The sequence below is a fragment of the Squalius cephalus genome, assembly GCF_949319135.1.
Source record: "Squalius cephalus genome assembly, chromosome: 17".
Taxonomy (NCBI): domain Eukaryota; kingdom Metazoa; phylum Chordata; class Actinopteri; order Cypriniformes; family Leuciscidae; genus Squalius; species Squalius cephalus.
In genome coordinates this window covers 28,272,416-28,294,066 of record NC_137138.1, presented here as the reverse complement: position 1 = coordinate 28,294,066, position 21,651 = coordinate 28,272,416, and the positions used below count along the sequence as shown (strand labels likewise).

Here is a 21,651-nt window from a genome sequence, read left to right as displayed (position 1 = left end):
ATGACCACGACAACTAGACAATCCCAAGAGAAAGATCCACTGCGAACACCTCGTCAACTAGACAGCCCTCGGCACAGATTTCCTTAGCGGAGGCCATCCAGACAAGTCCTCTGCGCAAACTCTTATGGCCAGCTTCAACAACTTCTCCCACAAAATGCTGGTGTGATGCATTCAAATCTATCCTAATTCAAGCAGAAGGTGTCAGGGTGCCAGTCTGATCAGCTCAGGGTTTGTTTGTGTTGTGTCCTTTGCTTGTCTGGACCACATGGCTGACACATGGTGTGTGTGTTGTCATTCCATGTGCTCTATTGTCACTCCGCCCCTAGTTACCTTATCTCATAATGGCTCGCACTAGGGATGCTCATATTGACCGTTTAACCGTTAACCAAAAGTAAAAATTGACCGATTAATACTATCAGTTAAACGGTTTAAAACGTTTTTTTAAGCTTCTTTTTTTTTGTGTGTTTGCTGCATGGTTTAAAAATAAAATACTATATAGCTTATATTTATTAACTCATGGAGCGCATCGACGCGCAACCACACACGTGACACGTGCCTGCAGACATTTTTTTCCGAGCAAGGCAAGCAAAATGAAGCAAGCGAAAAGAAGCACTGTGTGCGATCATTTTAACAGAAAGGGCGACGAAGTTACCTGTAAATTATCTGTCCCATCGGAGAGGGTGTTTTCTGCCGCGGATCTAACTGTCAACAGGCTGGCTCCAGACTGACCCCACATCACGTTGATATGTTGCTTTTTTTTAAAATAAAAATTCATACAATAAAAAGGTGTTGAGGTAGGGCTGCTATTTTTATTTAACGAAAAATCTTAGTCTAACGGAAAAAAAATTGCCGGTTTTTGAAAGCTTCGTTCAAACGGATTCAGTGTTTTCTTTGTCATCATAATTTGTTAATTAAGTTTAAAAAATATATTTAGTGTAGGCCTATTTTGTTTTTTATTTGTATTATTTTATTCTGTTTTTCTCTCACTGTCAGAAATGCTGCAGGTGCGTGAAAATTTAAACTGAATCCAGGCAAGGTTATTTTCGTAAACGAAAACTGAAACTGAGACTAAAACTATTGGTCAAAAAACATTTTCGTAAACTGAAATAAAATTAAAAATTCATAATAAATGAAAAACTAAAACTAAACGAAACTAACAACTGTTACTGAAAAACTAACTGAAATAAAATAATAATTAACACAAATAAATACTCGTTTTCGTATTTAATAAGCTCTTTACTTTGGTGGAAAAGCTGACCTGTGGCTGTTTAGGGAAATGCCTGTATATGGCGCTTCACACGCGCGAAGTTGCTGAGGCGATTAACCGCTGTCCTGTGACGCGCTCAATGAAGGACCAGCGAACTCATCGCTAGTCCTAAGCGGCTGTTCATAACGCGTCTGTGGCAGTGGAATGGGAAATAATAACTCAAGGTAATGAGATGCAAGTTGAACTTCTTTTAACTTGAGCGTTTTTAGAACGTCCTTTCATTTGCGAGATGCGGGTGCAACAGCAAAACAGGTCCGTCAAGCACAAAACAAAAATTCCTTTAATGTAGGCTACTGTATGTTTGAGATGTCATGCTTTCATGAAGGATGACAGGCTGAAAGGTGCTGTTGTTATCTTCAGGGTTCGAAATGAGGGGGGTCTGGGGGGGTCCCGGACCCTCCATAAGTCATTAGGGACCCCCCATAAGAATTTATTTTTGGATTTTGGGGGGTCCCCGACAAATATATTTTAACATTAAAAAATGATTGTGAAAATTATAGGTCTTTAGTGACGTTTTATATTTATAACAGTAATTATTTTATTTCCTAGCGCGAGGCAGCAATCAGGGCAGCTATTAGCCGAGTGAGTTCCGTCACAGCGTCACAGATTGTTGTTGTGGTGCTCCCGCAGATACATGCTGTAGCTGAACGCGGCAAAACGAAACCTCACAAAGAGTGAAATCCTGAATGAAAATCTTGTAAGTGCTTCGATTATGTTTATATCTCCATAATTGCTTATAGTAAAATATTAGGAGTTCGAGTTCCTATATCAAAAGTTGCATTATACCCAGTGTGATTAGAAGAGGACGTTTGTCAATGTTTCTTGCTAGCTGTATGTTTATGAAGCCAAATGATCTGCCAGCTAACAGTAGACTATGGAAGCTTGTTTCCGCCACAGAGTGAAAAATATAAAAAGGTAACGTTAATTGCGACTTTTTAATCTCACAATTCTGACTTTTTATCTCAGAATTACGTGATATAAAGTCGCAATTGCAGGTTATAAAGTCAGAATAACGTGATATAAAGTCGCAATTGCAGGTTATAAAGTCAGAATTGCGTGATATAAAGTCGCAGTTGTGTGTTATTAAGTCAAAATTGCGTGTTATAAAGTCAAAATGATGAGATATAAACTCGCAATTGCGAGGAACTTGAAATTCTGACTTTTTTTCTCAGAATTGCATGTTTATATCTCGTAATTCTGACTTTATAATACGCAATTTGGAGATATAAAGTCAGAATTGCATGATATAAAGTCAGAATTGCGAGATATAAACTATGCTGAGGTAAAAAATAAAATAAAAAAAGTCCGTATTTTTTCCCTTAGAATTGGACTTTATATCTCACAATTCTGAGAAAAGATGTCAGAATTGCGAGATATAAAGTCGCAATTGCGAGAAAAAAAGTCAGAATTCTGACTTTAGCCTATAAGACGCAATTTCGACTTTATTTCACGCAATTCTGACTTTATAACACATAACTTCTGACATCCCAAGACCATTATCCCACCTTCAACATTGGTCCATATAATTTTGCCTACAGTATATAGTGTAGCATATGGAAGCTTGTTTCCGCCACAAAATAAAAAAATAAAAAGATAATTGCGACTTTTTATCTCACAATTGCGAGTTTACATCTCGCAATTCTGACTTTATTTCTCAGAATTGCGAGATATAAAGTCAGAATTGCGTGAAATAAAAATCAGAATTCTGACTTTTTTTCTCGCAATTGCGACTTTATATCACGCAATTCTGACTTTATATCACGCAATTCTGACTTTATATCTCAGAATTCTGACTTTATATCTCAGAATTCTGACTTTATATCTCAGAATTCTGACTTTATATCTCAGAATTCTGACTTTATATCTCAGAATTCTGACTTTATATCTCAGAATTCTGACTTTATATCTCTGAATTCTGACTTTATATCACGCAATTGCGAGATATAAAGTCAGAATTGCATGATATAAAGTCGCAATTGCGTGTTATAAAGTCAGAATTGTGAGATATAAACTAAACTATTCTAAGGTAAAAAAAAAAAAAAATCCGTCTTTTTTTCCCCCCTTAGAATTGGACTTTATATCTCACAATTCTGAGAAAAGATGTCAGAATTGCGAGATATAAACTCGCAATTGCGTGATATAAAATCAGAATTCTGTGATATAAAGTCAGAATTCTGAGAAAAAAAGTCAGAATTCTGACTTTATAACACGCAATTGCGACTTTATATCTCGCAGTTCTGACTTTATATCTCAGAATTCTGACTTTATTTCACGCAATTCTGACTTTATATCTCAGAATTCTGACTTTATATCTCGCAATTATGAGAAATAAAGTCAGAATTGCGAGATGTAAACTCGCAATTGTGAGATAAAAAGTCGCAATTATCTTTTTATTTTTTTATTTTGTGGCGGAAACAAGCTTCCATAGTAGCAAGGTAGTCTTCAGAATTTTTAATAATTTAATAATTAAATTTTAGGGGACCCCCCCAAGAGTCCTAAGTCATTTCGAACCCTGGTTATCTTTGTTTTTACAAAAGATTTCCAGCTAATAATATTATTATCCATGTGGAGACACACACACGCACACACACGCACGCGCATACATAACAGACAAACACACACACACACACACACACACACACACACAAGCGCGCATACACAAACATACAAACGCACACACACAAGCGCGCACACACAAACAGACAAACACACAAGCGCGCATACGCAAACAGACAAACACGCACACACACACAATCGCGCATACACACACACACACACACACTCTCTCTCTCTCTCTCTCTCTCTCTCTCTAGTCCACTATCTTTGTTGGGACTCTTCTTAGACGTAATGCAGTCCTTCCAGTTTTTCGCGATTCCGCGATCGCTGAATACAACGCAAAATCAACAAATTGTCGCATTTTTTTTGCGATCCTGCATAATTCCTAATTTAACCGCAAAATAATCACAAAAATGAAAAAGACCTCACAAAATATCTCTAGTTTAAAGTTTCAATGCATTTTACGTGGATACAGATGTTGCGCACGCGTGATGTCTGTGAGCGGTCTGTCAGAAACATGGCGAAAGAAAATTTGTCTCACCTGCCCTCTCACATAAGCACCAAGGACCGGGCTAAGCAATATCCTGATATATTGCACGAGAGCATGCACGAGAGTGGGGGTAAATTGTTTTGTGTTGACCGAGTGACTGCCTGACTGCAGTGTGTGTGTATGTGTGTGTGTGTGTGTGCGTGCCGTGCGTGTCCGTGTGTGTGTGACTGGCTGCGTGTCACCGCCTGTCAGCGTAAATTCTCTTTATAGCGCTTGAACAAATACACATAGCAACAATTACTTCAAAATATTCATCTTGGCGAGTATTTACGTAAAACTACCAGTAATAACTGATTGGGACTTTTGTCATTACTGTAGTAGGTCTTAAAGTGACAGTAACCTAATTTACCTGCTTTTGTCAGTGTTGTTAATGTTAATCAAGCAACAACAATAGCTACAGCACAATTAAAAAAAAACGTAAATTATCCACTGTTTGTAACTGTATCCTTGTATTTATTTGTCCTGTTTTGTTTCTTTTTGTTATTTGTTCCTTTTTTTCTTATTTCATTACTGAGTGTTTACTTGATTATTTAAATCATTTCTTGGATGTTCCTGGTTGTGCCCATAGGTTGTTTTAAAAGTTAATTTGATGCGAATTTGATTAGACCAAAATAAACAAGCTTTATGCATTTTGTTTGTGATTTGTGTCATGTATGACTATTGTGCATCTGACATAATACTTTTATGGTAAATGTGATGTCTTAATTATAAAAAATAAAAATCGCACATTTTTTCACAAATTTCTGGAAATTACCACCACAAAATCAGTCATTTTGATTGCAAAAATCACACAAAAAAATCGTGAAATCCTGGAGGGACTGGTAATGGTTTTTATATTACGTATGGTTTTTGCATATTCTGTCTCCTTACACTAAACCTGACCCCTAAACCTACCCATCACACACACACACACACTAACCCCACCCCTAAACCTACCCATCACACACACACACACTAACCCGACCCCTAAACCTACCCATCACACACACACTAACCCGACCCCTAAACCTACCCATCACACACACCCGACCCCTAAACCAACCCATCACACACACACACACTAACCCGACCCCTAAACCTACCCATCACACACAACATTTTGCATTTTTACATTTTCAAAAAAAAACTCATTCTGTGTGATTTATAAGCTTGTGTACCTTAATTTAGGCCCACAATGACACGAGTCCCCATGAGTGTGTGTGCATTCAGGTTTAAGTCCCCACCAGGATAGAAAAACATGTACACCCTCACACACACACACACTCACTCACACACTACATAGATACTTCATTATTTAATCACACTGGCTTCACAGCAGGTTGTCAGATTAATTTAGCTGTTTTTTACTAATTTAAAAAAGCAAAACTATAATAACCTTGAATCCAGGTTCTGTTGTTGATCTGTTGTGTATGCTGCTGTTTGCACTTTGCATGTTAAAATAAACCCTTTGATTAAAAAAAAAATTGTATTTTTTTAAAGGGTCACAGATACGCGTCAATTTTATTTGCATTTAATGTAGGGCTGGGGGAATTAACGCGTTAATCTTTGCGATTAATTTGAGATGTTTAACGCGTTAAAAAAAATAACGCAATTGACGCAGCATTTTTTTTTTGCCTTGTTTTAAAAGGGACAATGTGTAGCTTTTTAGGTATTTTATTATCTAAAATCAATATTTTTATTCATAAATATGCCCTCAATGGTGTACAAATACCTCTGCCAATGATCAGACTAATCCTCGTAAACGAAGAATTTATTATCTTTATATACATGGGACGGGTAGGTCCACGGAGGCTTCCATGTAGTTCCGCCATGTTGAAAAAGTATAATAACAGATAGGGACATAAAGTACTAGGCCAACGCGTTTCCACAACGCGTTTTTAGTTCAGAGCCCGCGTCACGTGACTGAAACCAGCAGACACGGACGGAGCAGTGAGAGGCGCTTGTCACTGCCGCGGCAAGTTTAAAAGGCTGCACTGCACGGTTATTTATAATGGAGGAGTCCATACATATGCTGAGTCACAGGATAATGAGCCCTCGTCGTCGGAAAAAGTCCAAAATAGACCGTAAAAGGAAACGTGACCGGAGATTACAAAAACAAGGGTTAATGTGGGGATAGCTAATGCAGGAGAAAGCTTTCAAAAGAGACCCTGAAGTTGCCTGCTTTCTTCTCGACAGGTAAGTCAATGTTACAGTCTTAAAGGTATAGTTCACCCAAAAATGAAAATTCTGTCAGTAATTACTCACCCTCATGTTGTTCCAACCCCGTAAGACATTTGTTCATCTTCGGAACACAAATTAAGATATTTTTGATTAAATCTGAGAGTTGTCTAACTCCTCCATAGGATTCTAAGGGACTGAAACTTGCTGGCCCAGAAAATGTATTAAGGACATCGTTAATATAGTCCAAGTGACTCCAGTGGCTCGATCTTAAGCGAAGAGAATATTTTTTGTGCGCAAAAATAAAAAAAAATAACGACTTTATTCCACTTTTCATTTCCTTCTCTCTGGGCCTCGGGTCTTTTCACGTAGTATTTAAGCGTAGCGCGTCTGTGTTGTACGTCACAAGAAAAGGTCTTAACATGGATGCTATTGACAATGAAATTTTCACTTGGTGGAAAACAGTGGGTAGCAAGCAGAAGAAATCAAAACATGGTGAAATAATTGAGGCTTTAAACTTCATAAGTTATAAACGGCTAAATGAGTTAATTTCTATCTTCACTTATGGATGCTAAATGTGAAGAAGTGTATTCTAAAAATGCAGAGGCACAAAAGTCTGAGGAAAAGTTTCAAGATATCCAAACACAGCTAGATAAATTACTAGCTGAGCTGTTAGCCCTGATTGAAAAGTGTAAAAAATCACAAAGACACCATTGCAGATCTTAAGGCTAAGCTAAATGCTAAAAGCAAGTCTCCCAAAAAGCTTAACAGCGATTGGGCTAAAAACGTACACTTCTTAGATGAGGCAGCCTGCTCTAATAATCTTGTATCTTTTCAGACAGATGAAGCATGTGATAAAGTTATGAAAAGAGTGCCTGTCTCAGCCCTTAAGGTGGTACGGCACCCAAACGGCACAGAGTCAACCATTCGGTGTCCCTTAACAGTAACTGAATGTAGCTTGTTTAAAGCAGAGATCAGACCATTCCCTTTGAAAGGGCCATTCGAACCATGGTGGAGACGCATTGTTAGTCTAAAACATGCATTTCAACTCGAGCCAAAAGATATTTGGCAAATTGTTATCAGCTCAATTCCAGATGTTCTGATCTATAAGATACCACAGGTTTTGATGACGGGCACCATTGTGCAGTCAATGCATCAAAATGAGCCTGAGAGCGAAATCTTGAATAGACTAAAACAATGCCTTTGCGAGCTGCGTGGTTGTAGTCCTGTTGGATGGGAATTGATTTTCAATCGGAAACAGAGTACTGAAGAATCATTTGAGATATATGCAGAAAATATGTTTGAACTTTTTGAGGAGTATTCTGGAATTGAAGGTGTTAACCACAACAATGTAATTCTCCTTGAATTCCTGCTTACAAATGCAGGGCCGCGTGTACAGCAATCACTCATGTGTGGTGCTTCTCCAGCACAAAATACATTTGAAGGTATTGTTAGCTGGGCAACAAGAACTGAGTCACGGAAACAAATACATGGTGAGGTAGCTGTGTTAGAATGTCATGAAGATCCTCCATCTGCAGGAGAATTCAGAAAGCCACACTGTGGCAAACTGAACAGATTTTGTAATTATTGTCACAAAACAGGCCATACAGAGGAAAAGTGTTGGTCACTGGGCAGAGGCAGACCTCCACCCTATTTCATAAAACGCAGACAATCACAATCTAATGACACGAACCAGCACTCAGCAAGTAACCAAAGCTCAAATGCATCTAAAACTCTTACTGACCTAACAACTTTGGACGCTCAAGGCCTTCAGCTATTAGCGTCATTTGCTAGTCGGGTAGCAGCCCAATAGCAAATAGCTTAATAGTTTACATCTAAATTCATTGAACCTGTCTGCATTTTCAAAATTGAAATTGTGCTTAACACATCGTGCACATAGAACACAATTTAGTTGTTTGTGCTACAACATGCACATAGGCTAATTTAAAGTTTATTCTTGAAACACAGGATTGCTTTACTGTAAGTGTATTTGAAATACTTAAGCAAAGGTGATATAGATGTTGTATTCTATTGTTTTGCTGTGGGTGTATTTAGAACACTTAGGTAAAAGGTTGTAGATGTTGTATTCTAGGCCATGTATCCTGTGAACTGAATTAAACATGTGGGTCTGTGCTGAATTTGGTGACTATAATGTGATTCACAATGAATTTGAAAATCAGAAACAGCGAACGCATCTCATTAATCCTGAAACAAAAACCTTTTCATAGTCAACGTTCCAGAGACGCGTCAGAGAACGTAGAAACTCTGAACTTTGAACAAAAATCATAGATTCTTACGTTTGAATTTATTCTGAATTACTCTGAGATTTGTTTTTCCCAAATAAGATTAACGGATTCGTATATTACCACAAGATTGCGTCAGAGATTGGCGATGGCTAATAACTGATATCAGGAAGTGTGCGGGCGACTTGGATGAGAGGATGGGTTAGGCCAACTAGGATCAGCTTTACGCTGGTTGATTAACCTAGCTTGGACGCTTCCGATGACTTCTGTTCTAATTTAATAGTTTTGGAAAACGATTGAATTAAGTTCCTGAAGGGCATCCAAGGGGGCTATTGAATATATCTTTGATTGTTGCACGTGGGAATTACGGCAAAATCTTAGCTATTTAGCTAACTGCCTCAGCTTCTGATCTTCGGGACTGACCACTTGTGTCGTGCATCCTTAGGAGAAGGACTGCAAAGCGATATAGTTTTCTTATCTATAAACGGAAAAATATAAAGTAAGAGTAAATAGAAGAATCAAACGTTAAAATGGCCATTTAAAAAGACTAAATGAGAAAAGGTATTTGAAACCTAGCAAAGAGAAAAGAGAAACAGCCAACGTATATCTTATCAGTCCTGAGCCAAAAGCCTTTTCATATTCAAATGTATTGACATGAGAACAAGCAGAGATTTGACCGTGCGTTAAGTTGTTACGGAGACTCTTAAGAGACCGAAAACAATATAATTGACTTGTATTGTTAGAGAATATAATTATATTATAACTTGAATTATAATAAACATTATATTACACTCGCGGAGCAGGACAATAATTGGAGAAGTGTGAAAAAAACTGATTAAAACTGAATTTCTAAAACAGATTTTCATTTGTGTGCTACCCAGTGCCAAAAAAAGGGGAAGGGTATGCCTTTATTTTTCACCGTTAGAAAACATGGCTAGAATTGTGGCACAGGTAATAGCAAACCAAATTGTGCAACAACTAAATGTAATCTAATCAGAGAAGTAAATTTACAAGGAGGGTGTAAAATGCTAAACAGCAGATAGAAGTACCACAGTTTTTTGCAGGTCCAAAAATATTTGCACTAACTAAAATGTGTGAACGACACCATAAACAGCAAATGCTAACCAGACAACCCACAGATCTGGCTGTAATGAGAGGAAGCAATGAAGGACTGAAGGCTGAACTGAAAGAGCAGCTTCAGGTGTCACAACACACTGAAACAACAGCAACAATTCAGACTTGGTCAATGAAACTCGGTTTCATGTGACATCTGGAATTAAAATAGCAACTTACATGATAATGGAACAAGTAAAAGAATTCCACACGTCTGAATTTAATGTTTTTGAAATATTGGAATTATCTGTGGTTCGCTCTCCTCTGTTTTCTGTCTCAGGCTTAGGCTACTTCTGCAAAATGGTGGAGCCCACCTGGAGCAAATCCAGGACAGCGGAATTGTTCGAACATAACCTGAGACTCGGGAGATGGGTGAAAAGACATTATAAAAGGCATTTTCACACGTCACACTATCACATTACTGCATAAATATGGCCTCACAGTTTAGAACTGGATCGAAATTTGCAACACAATTGTTATAGATTAGATTCCACCCATCTCCTAGACATGAACACTGAACACACCCCTCCATCACTATACCCTCACAGCATCATCACCTGGGGTAGATGGTCTATCCAGGCTGAACACTGCACATCAGACGAAGATGTGCCATCTTCACACTAACATATCCAGATAGCTTCACACACACAGGGTGGAGCTGATCTCATGATCATGGTCTAACAGAGACACAGAGAATAGCATACGCTATTCACAACAAACTGCTAACTAATGTAACACACATGAACAACTGAATGGCTACAGTCACAAATCAAGACAAATTCTAAGGCAGACCTGCCATTAAATTTCAAACTCTATGATTGTTGGTGGGAGTTGGAAGATCAGAGGGCCCCTGATTTCTCAACTTACCACTAATAACAGAAACATAATTAAAATGGATAAATCTGAAGTGAGACCAATTCAATCAAGTACAAAAATTTACAATTCAACTCTGTCATCGACTGTGACTTAGCCAGATCAATACACACACTCTCTCACAGACACACACACACACACACACACACACACACACACACACAAAAACACTCACAGACAAAAACACACTCTGACATTCTAAAAAATACTCACACAAACACACAAAACCATTGATTGGTTTACACCGACCTCTTGCTGCATTTCTGAAACCCATTTTGATTTCTGCATTTATCCTTTGAGTAATTCAGAAAAACATTTCTGAAACTTATTTTGATTTTAATTTCTGAAACTTATTTTGATTTCTGCATTTCCTTTGAATAATTCAGACAAACATTTCTGAAACTTATTTTGATTTAATTTCTGAAACTTATTTTGATTTAATTTCTGAAACTTATTTTGATTTCTGCTTATTTGTATTTTGTCCATTTTACTTGCAACAATGTATTTGGACATCAATTCAATTGAATCTCTATGTTTGGTTACACCAAAATTTAGCTGACACTCTTCATGAAATGTTGTTTTAACCTAGCAATGGTTGTTTTGTTAGAATGTCATTTATTTAAATGTTTCTAAGAACAGGGTAAGAGCTTGTAAGATCTTCCTTTGTCCTTCCTTGACCCTCTATAGGAGTATTATTGGCATGGTAATTAAAAATCAGGTAATTAATGAGACCAAATGTACCACTCACATTTGCTGACATGAACATGGTATTTTACATTGAACATGACATGATTTTGCTTTATTGCATTATGCGTTCCTATGCATTTCCTTATGACTGTAAGTTCATATGTGCTCAATCGTGAAGCGGACATTTAAGATGCTTTTCAGGTGTCAAAGGAGAACCCCTTCATCCACTGAGGTCTGCCCAGACCACCGTACCGCTGGAGGTGACAGGGTTGGTCAAGGAGGGTAAGATCATCATCGTGGAGAAGGTGCCAGGGAAGCGGAAGTTTCTCCATGAAGGAATGACACGTCAACTGATCAAGTCACAAGAGGTCCAGATTGACTATGAACTTTGCTCACGTCACAGGATTACAGGAAGAGAACCTGAACGCATCCATCCACCTGCTGGACTCAAGCTATACACCTGGTGAGAACAGGTGTTCTGCAGGTGAACACAGCCCACTGAGCTTCTACAGATGCCAACATTGCAAAGACAATTTTTGTGCTTCATCTTCAAGGATTATAACAAACGTCTTACTGTGACCCCGTAAGTGTTCATCAGAATGTGACCCACGGGATCAAGGAGGGAATCTGTAAGACTGAAAATACTGGTTGAGGCCCTGGTCTGAGACAAAGGGCTAATTACCATTTGACCTCCCCCATACGACCTCACTTCCGCAAACTACTAAGAACTCACACAAGAATATGGTTTAATGTGAATGTTTATCATTGACTGTTATGTTTTTGGTGTCATTTGAAATGTCTCAAAGTGAGTGGTACAGATATCTCATATCCAGATAGATAAAATAAAAGGTAATAAGGTTTATAGAAGTTTAGAGAAAACTGGTTAAGCCATTTGAGGGTGGTTTTCCCCATCCCCCATATCACCTGGGCAAACAGGATAAAGGAAGGTGTGCGTGCTTTATCTGGTCTCTTTTTGGCTGGGTACGAATGGAGTAGGTGGTCTTTTTCTCTCTCTCCCTCTCTCTCTTTCTCTCTCTCCCTCTCTCTCTATCTCAGGTACAAGCTGGGGTAAGATTATTTGGTGTAACCAATGTATAACCATTGTACTAGATATTTGAATTGATTGTGGAATTAATCTCTGATATCTGAAACATTAAATTGTTACATTTGATTATTCTAACTGATTTGACATTCTTTTTTGATTCTTTTTTGAATTTGATTCTTGAATTGAATTTACTACCTTTTTACCACCTATTTTACTACCATCACAATATTTTTACTACCAACACGGCTTCAAACTTCAACTGTAGCAGTGTTAAGTGTTAAGTAAAGTGACAAGTAAAGACATGAAATATCTTTCCATCCAGATTTTTTTTTCAAAACGCTATAAATCCATCCAGATTTTTTTTCAAAACGCTATAAATCCATCCAGATTTTTTTCCAAAACGCTATTAATCCATCCAGATTTTTTTTCAAAAGCTATAAATCCATATTTTTTCCCCAAAAATTGATGGTTTGTCTTTTTAAAAAAGTGTTTTGTCTTATTTTGTGTTTGCATTTGAGGAAAAAAACCTGTAGCCTGAACGTTCGTTCTCCATTAACCCTCTGGGGTCTGGGGTGTTTTTGGGGTCCTTGAGATGTTCTGACATGCCCTGACATTTGTGCTTTTTTCAGTTGCTTATAAACATATTAATGGCAAAAAAAAATTACACACTATTTAGCACAAACAGGGCTACCATAATATGTGAGCAACAAGAATGTACATGTCTGCATTTTTGAGAGAATAATGTTTATGCGTGGTTATTGAAAAAACTAAAAACTAAAGTTTCTGAAATAAGGCCACAAAACACATACTAAATATGTGGCAATAAGACTTTTGACTAATGGATTTCATCGCCTAGTGTTTTTTCTTCAAAATGATATGAAAATCATCCTGCCTAATCATCCACAAAAAAACGATACATTGATTTTAGTTTTGTGAAACACTTTTAGTTTGGAAAGCCAATATGCGGATGGGGCGTAAACGCTCCAACAGCATCATGCATATGTAGTAGTTCACACCTGGTGAGACTACGTCCCTGCATACTTAATGAGCCATTCATTCAGGTGACGTGTCACCTATAGCTAACTTAAATATACAAGCTTCATAAAAATGATCATTCTAGGAGAAAATTTCAGATGGCATTTAGAGGCTTTTGCATCTGAACTCTTCATATATACACACACACATATATATATGCATGCACATACATACTTTATAATCTTTTCAAAACTAGTCAACGTCTTTCAAAACTAAAGTATACATTTTATCATACGTATTTCAAAGTAAAGGATTCATTAGTTAGTTGATGACTTTATTTTTGACAAAACACATACAGTATATATTCCTCATCTCAGTATAGCAATAGAGTTTGCTAAAAGCTGTTCATTCAATACAGCAGTATTTGAAAATCGATCATATTTTGTAAAATTACATTTATATTTGCATTTATGTCAAAACCTAGACACTTTTAAACATCAAAAGGACATTTATTAATATGTATTCGTGTCAAAATGACAAATAAACAGATTTTCCTATTCAATTTTGCATGGAAACGCTTCCAAGACGCTTGCGTGTCGCGTGAAAAATAGGCGTCGGTTCTATTTCTAGAATGCACGCGTTTTCCACGCGGCTCGTGCCGCGCCTGAGACGCGCGTCTCACACAGGCAGTATGCAAACTCTAAACTGTTAACATGGATGGGAGCCGAAATAAAAACGGACACGCCACGCAGCTGAGACGCTTACGCCACGCATCCAGTGTTTCACCGGCCTTATCCAGCGGATGTGGGCGTTTCACAGGTTTGTATGGATCGCCTCACATTTGCGTTTGAATAGCGCGGTCTCCGTAGGCGGAGTCACATTAAAACTTAATTAGCTGAGATGAGAACGACTGACATCTCTCTCTTTACATACATATTATATAAACTGTGAATATTTGTTTTTTATAAAAATTACTTCATTTGAAAGAAGATAATTCAAGCTTCATGCCTGTGTGACTGTATGCCTGTTTGACTGAGTATTCGCTGAGTTACAGTTCATTTTCGGACGCGTTTCAGAATTGACTTCACTGACGGAGAGTAGGCAGAACTCGCATCATGTTTATTTTTCTTTGTTTGGCGAAAAGCACAACACTTTGTTTTTATTATGAGCATACACAAAAAAAATACACACTAAACAGGATCGATTGATGTATAACACAAGCATATAAGATAAAAATTAATATTTTTTTTTTATTTTTTTTTTGCACTCATACGAAAAAAAACGAGCCTATCGCGCCGGCGCGATAGCCGACCTCAGGGGGTTAAGGATGCTTTTAAAACTTTCACAGAGACATCAAACAGAAAACACAAAGCCTCTCTTTGAAACGAATTTCGTTTTGTATTAATTTTATCTTAATTTTAATCCATGTTTCATTATTTTGTATAATCACGACACGTTCAGACATGAACCGAAACTCAGCGTATATAGGCTACTCGCCTCACAGACCTAAACAAATTAGAAATATCCTATATCTATTATCTACAGAAAGCTTGAAATTTCTACTTTTAACCAGAACCATTCAAAACTAAATAAAAGTAGGCTATAGGCTAATCCGTAAGAAATGCATTTTTCTCCGGCGCGTTCACTACTGCGAAGATCGCGAGTCAGTGTCAACTTCATCTTTGCAGCTGACACAGAAACACTTGATTATTAATAAACAATTAAAATGTCATAATATATTTTTTACAGCGTTTAGGTGCCGTTTATATGAACGCGTCACCACTGCATGAGAGAGAGAGAGAGAGAGAGAGAGAGAGAGAGAGAGAGAGAGAGAGAGAGAGAGAGAGAGAGAGAGAGACAGACACACACACACACGCAAGGTCTCTCCCTCTCTGCCGTGCGCTCGCTACACGGTTTGCATGCGCGCTTTTGCTCACTCGCTCGCTCTAGATTCGCAGGAGATTTGAACTAATTTCCAGGCATCATAACATTACAAAAGGCAATTGTAATATTTTTTTATTACTATTTTGGTATGATGAACATTCACTCGCCAGTGTGGCGGATAGCCTTTTGAGATTTAGGCTACTCGCCAAACGGAAAATCTAACGCACTAACGGAAATTTACTACCTCGTCAGATGACGTTTACTACTTTTTACTACTTTTTACTGGCCTTAATTTGCCATAATTTAATTTACTACCTTTTACTACCTTTTACAACCCCGCGGAAACCCTGTTTAACCCTCTGAGGTCGGCAAACGCGCGGGCGCGTTTTGCTGGATTTTCTCCACATTGTAGCACTATAAACTTAAATTACTCCGTCATTTATGGTCATACAGAAAAAAGAAATATAAAAAAAGAATCTGTGATATTTCTACTTTTGTATGTGTCCACTTACAATCAAATCAAAACATTGTGCTTTTGTAAAATAAAGAAAATAAACAGGGTGTGCGCTCTGCCTCTCTGTTGCGGTGAACTTTTTTTTCTTGAGCACGTCTATAAACTGAAACAAAACTCAGCGAATACTTGTCACACATTTATGAGCCATACACCTTTATAAACATTTAAGTGTGTACTTTTAAATGATCGGGTTCAAAACGAAAACAAATATTTTCTGTTTAAGTAATTTGTATAAAACCAACAAGATGTCCAGCTTCTCAAACGCGCAAAAGATATTCACATGCAAATCTCCACATGGAACGCGAACGCGCTCGTTACCTCAACAACAAAACACCAAAACACTTCACTTCACTTTTCGTCGAGTTTGAAAGACGCGCCTGAGCTTACATTGGATTTAGGCTACCTCAGAAGAAGAAGAACGCGATTTGAAGACAAGAAAGATTTAAGGTAAGAAATTCTTACATGTTTGTTATTGTTGCATAAATGTCACATTGCAGTTGAACTGTTGCTAGATATATGGGGAATATTATAATATTTAGACCCTTGTTTACTGTTAGGCCTACTGTGTTTGTGGATATCTGGTCAAACGTAGATATGTATGGTAACCATAATGTTTTATATTTGAGCGCGATCGCGTTTGAATGTATCAGATTTTGCAGCGCGATCGCGTTTGAATGTATCATTTGAAAATTTGAAAAGCAAAACACACCAAACGGCTTCATGTTTTTACTATTATCTCATTTCATATCATCATAACGAATGGAAACATTTGAAGTAACATGATAATCAATATATTTTTCTCTAGCTTGGTTGTTACGGAAATATTTTGGAAGATTTATACTGCTATCTATTGTTATTATTATTTTACCCAGCACTGCACATAGCCTATGCCTACAAGGCACAACAAACCTGGTGTTCATTATATTGTTGGAAACATTTGTGTGTGTGTGTGTATTTTGTGAATTTTAAAAAGCAATTTTAACCAGAAAAATCTAATATTTATTTCCAAAATCGTGCAGGCTTTTCTCTTGATATCAGTATGTTCACTTTTTTTTCAGGGCCCAGATGCCACTGAGTCCTGCCGACTTCAACATTCACATGAGTCTCTGGAACATGAACATGGTAAAGTGAAAATCAAACACGAAATGAAAGGTATGTACAATGTTTTTAGGAATGGCACAAAGGTCTCTGTCTTTCAATAAGTGCTTTTTTGCCATTTGTTGTGTCTATTTGGATTATGTTGTGTAAATAAATCCAAACAATCTAAAAGCCATTCTTTTTTAAATCTCCTCATTTACAGTATTGTGCAAGGTTGCTCAGAATGACAGGGGCCTGATAGCTCCTAATAGGGCCGTTAGGGGAGGTTCTTTGTCTTTCTCAGGTGAGAAAAGCTTACATATTAATGAGCTCTCGCATAAGGCTTATTCACACAAAACACGTCGTAAAAATTTTAAATCAATATATTGTCTTCTCTGAATGAGCAGTCAGGGTGATTTTCACATAGTTTTAGAGCAAATATTCTAGGCTATGTCATACAATTTTCAAAAGTCTTGTGAAGAAATAATCAGTAGGGGTTTCATGGCCTTATTTCAGTGAGAATTTTTTTTGTATTTTCACAAACCACGCATAAATGTCATTATCTCAAAACTACAAACTTTTACATACATGCTGTTGATATATTATTGTAGCAGAGTTTGTGCTGAATACAGTGTAATTAGACTTTAGCCATGAAAATGTCACAAGTAAAAGAAATAACCAGAAATGTCAGAGCATGTCAGAACTCCTCCAGGGCCCAGAAAACAGCTCAGACCTCAGAGGGTTAATGGTTAAAGGGAATAGTCAAACATTCGCTCACTTTTAGTGAGGCACAGATATTATTAAAACCTTTCATTTATGGAGTCAGATGAAATAACGAGAATACATATGATTAATATATTACAAATTTAACCAACCAATACTTTGCATGAGTGAGGACAGAACACGTGATAACCTTCCCCGTGTATTGGCGAACCGGCAATTGGACCAATATATAACGGGCCTTACATTACCATAGTTCATGTTTTTCACAGTCAGTAATTCATACTGTAACATTCTTTTTTTCGTTGTTTCAAGTTTCAGTTTGTTTTAAATAACAAACCTGTTCACCGAAGGAAAACTCGAAGTGCTATTGTAAGACATCCTGTCATAGCTTTTTGGTACATAACGGCTACCGTAGATGCAACGCGCATTTGAAAAAGCGAGGCGCTGGAGAGCACTATTCGTTTGAATGCAAAATACAATTTCACCACTAGATGGGAGTAATTCCTACACATAGTCCCTTTAATGATTTCCTGTTGCGGCTGCTATTGAAAATATGCCGTCCCTTCTTGTTCGGCGATCAAGTTAGGTTTCATTCTCGCGCAGCTTTCATGAGCGGGTCTTTTCCGCTCCGTGTGCGTGTGTGTGCGCTCTCCGTTCCTTGTGTGTGTGTGTGTGTGTGTGTGTGTGTGTGTCGGCGCGCTGCGCTCTCTGCTCAATGTTTCTCTCCGTGTTTGCGCGTCGTTAACGGCCCAAACGCTCCAATCATGTAGACCTACCAGTCACGCACTGGAAAAGCAAAGTCCACTCAAATATCGTGAAATTTCTCAGTAGTAGACTTCTGTTTGCTGAGCTGGTATAGTCATGCTAGGCAACAATGGTAAAATTACCTGCTCTGATCACATGCTCTGGTAATAATAGCTTTGTAGGACTATTTTATTTTGATAATTAGTAAAAAAAAAAAAAAATCTGTTAAATTGATTATGTTGATTGATTATTGAAAAGGAATAATATATTGATTAATATTATTTTAATAGGGATATTTTTTCCTGTGTTGTTTAATTTAATTAGGTGATTCTAAGTTTAAATATTGATGATTACAAGCTTGGGGAAAATGCAATTAATTGCAATTAATTACAGCAAATTGTGCAATTAATTAGTTAATTTTTTTTTATCGATTCCCAACCCTAATTTAATGCCAATTCAATATTATAATCTTATCAGTTAACGGTTAATAATCAATTAACGAGTGGCGGTTGTCGGTCGGGAAAATTAATTGAAATGAGCATCCCTAGCTCGCACTGTTTTAGTTTGTTTCTGTTTTAGTTTGTTTCTCACCCTTTATATTCCTCTCTTGTTTTCTGTTATGTGCCAGATCAATCTCTGTAGCTTTAAGTGGGTCGCACACCGGACGCGCAGCTCAGCGCCGCGCCACGTCTAGGACAACTCTCACCTGAAAATCCGTTAGCATCAGCAATTTTCTGATTTCTGTAAATAAATATAAAATTAAATGTATATTGCAGCACGGGGTGAAGTCCGTATATACATTAACTACGATTTGAGACACATAAATGTAAATTTAATATAAAACTATGTAAATGGCGCTCTGTGGCGCGGCAGGATTTTGAACACGGTCCTGAGCCGTTGCTGGGCGCCGCGGACAGACGCCGAAAGGCGCCGCCGGTGTGTGTACTCTCATAGAGAATAATGTGTTCGAATTTAAAAGACGCGGCGCTGCGCGGCGCGTCCGGTGTGCGACCCCTTTTAGTCTTAGTCTTTTCTTCCTACCATTTATCTGAAGTTTTTGAGATTTGGTTATTTCTTCATTTAAATTTTTTTCTGTTCTTCTAGCCTTGTTTTTGAGCTCCCATCTGGTTAGTTTAGCTTTTTCCCCTCCCCTTTTCTTTTTGCCCCCCAGCTCCACTGTCCGATTTGGCTGCCAGATGCCATCCTTCCTGTTGCTCCCTTCCTGCTCCTTTTTGGTTCTTCCCTGCCGACCAGCCCCAAAGGATTCCAGCTACCATCACCAGGTCCCTACCTCTACTTTCCAGGTTCACTCTGGAGACTGTACTCATTTCTCCCCCAGTGTTGCTGTTTGGATCTGCTCTGACATTTCCCTTATCGGACGCATCCTGTTGGGCTGATGTAGCAGTCCCTTGTTTCTGGCAGGAATCCTTCCTGATCCCCCTTCTGACTATGGCCTCACTATTCCTAATTTTTTTCCTGATTTTGTGTGCCCTTGATATACAATAAATCACTTATTCCTGCAACTGATTCCTCTTCTTTTACTCCCCTGACAGAAGGAGCTAGATGAAATATTCTGATATCATATCAATCCACAATCTGAGTTCTGATACAACCTGGAATCAAAATCACAGCATGTTCTTTTATTTGGTCTGGAGAACTGACCTCTCAAGTGAGCCTGTTTTTTTCTCCATTTTTGTCACCAGATGGAGTTTGAATCCTTTCCACTAACGCTTTGACATGCTGAGTCGGGTACACTTAATATTCAGAAATCTTGATTTGACTGCACTGACACTATTGGATTAGAACTGAATGATGACATCACAGCTTTCTGAAGATCTGCATTTCTTAATAGCTGAATTTAACTCATTTCATAATTGACAAACTTTACACAGTTATTGAACAGAAATGAATCAACACTTATTTGCATTCACTGTCATCACTCCATGCAGATACAGTCCAAAACTAGCGTGATTATACATTCACTGTGGTTCAGTTTTAGTATGTCTGACCTGAGCCCCATCTCGGTCTCCAGACTCTCCACTTGCTTGCTGATGGAGGCTTCCAGATCACCTTGGCCTTCCAACTCTGAAATGGTCAGTGTACGACGCTGAGAAAGAAGAAAAAAAAAAAAAAAAGAAAGAAAAAAAAAAAAAATTAAATGCCTCAATCTGCCACTGACAAATGACTGAGGCTTATAGATAGATAAGATGGAGATAGATAGATACATCTTAAAGAGATAGTTCTCCCAAAAATGATAAATCGATTTATAGATAGATGATAAATGAAAATTGACACTCACCCTTTTGGGAGAACCATCTCTTTAAGATTCATCTATCCATCCATCTATGTCAGTGATTCCCAACCCCCGGTCCCCGGACCGGCGCCGGTCCGTGGACCCGTTAGTACCGGGCCTTGAAATATTCCCAGAATAATGTTTCTTTTTTTCTTTTTTTATAATAATAATAATAGTCTTTTTTAAATGCTTTTTAAGTGCTATGACGTCATGTTATTTAATCCAAAACCTAAACAATAAATAGATTAAAATGTGTTTCTTTGAGCGCCTTGCGATTGCTTAGCAACGCGTCATATCTGAACGGACTGCAAAAAAGCGCGCTGCACCTGAAGTGACAGGGAAGTGGAGAGATGAGCGGCCGCGATATTTTTTTACAATGGCTGATTTCATTGCGGACAGTTCTGGTAAAAGGAAAGGCGATGACCAACTCGAAAATAGAGAGAGAGAGAGAGAGAGAGAGAAGTCAAGCTTCATAAATACAATACCTCATACATTAGGTATATGGATATACGACAACAGGCGATTCCGTGGCGCCAAATCCGTTGTGTGTTATTTGTGGTGAAAAACTGTAAGCTGGTTTTCATTCATTTGTGAAGCAGACCTTTTTAAATTTCGTTTTATTGTATCCTGGAATTTGTGTGCATTGTTTTGGATGCATATGTTTTTTATGGATGCTCAGGAAGAACAGCTTGTCTTGTGCACAGCTACAAATATAGTAATATCAATAAGCAGTTCATGCTCACATTAAAATAGTTTTGTTCTCATTGGTCTGATCTGGTATTTTTTTGTTAAAGGTTAAAGCTTAATCTCTAATTTTATACTTTTAAAAATGATTGGCTGAAATCACTAAGTTATGTGTTTGCTATTGTATTCTGAAACTGTCTGACTGTTGAAACTGGCTCTTATTTTCATACAATTAGCCTTTGTTGTCACCTGTTGGTGTGTGAAAA

General features: G+C 37.8%; 1 protein-coding gene across 2 annotated transcripts in view; it reads right to left on the bottom strand.

Annotated features, from left to right (window-relative positions):
* kif4 (kinesin family member 4) overlaps positions 1 to 21,651 on the bottom strand; it is a 154,998-nt gene that overhangs the window by 24,097 nt on the left and 109,250 nt on the right. For both annotated transcript variants that reach the window (XM_079846990.1, XM_079846989.1), the window contains exon 22: positions 20,418 to 20,515. In XM_079846990.1, the coding sequence (XP_079703116.1) occupies positions 20,418 to 20,515 (98 nt within the window). The remainder of the gene's footprint in view (positions 1 to 20,417; positions 20,516 to 21,651) is intronic.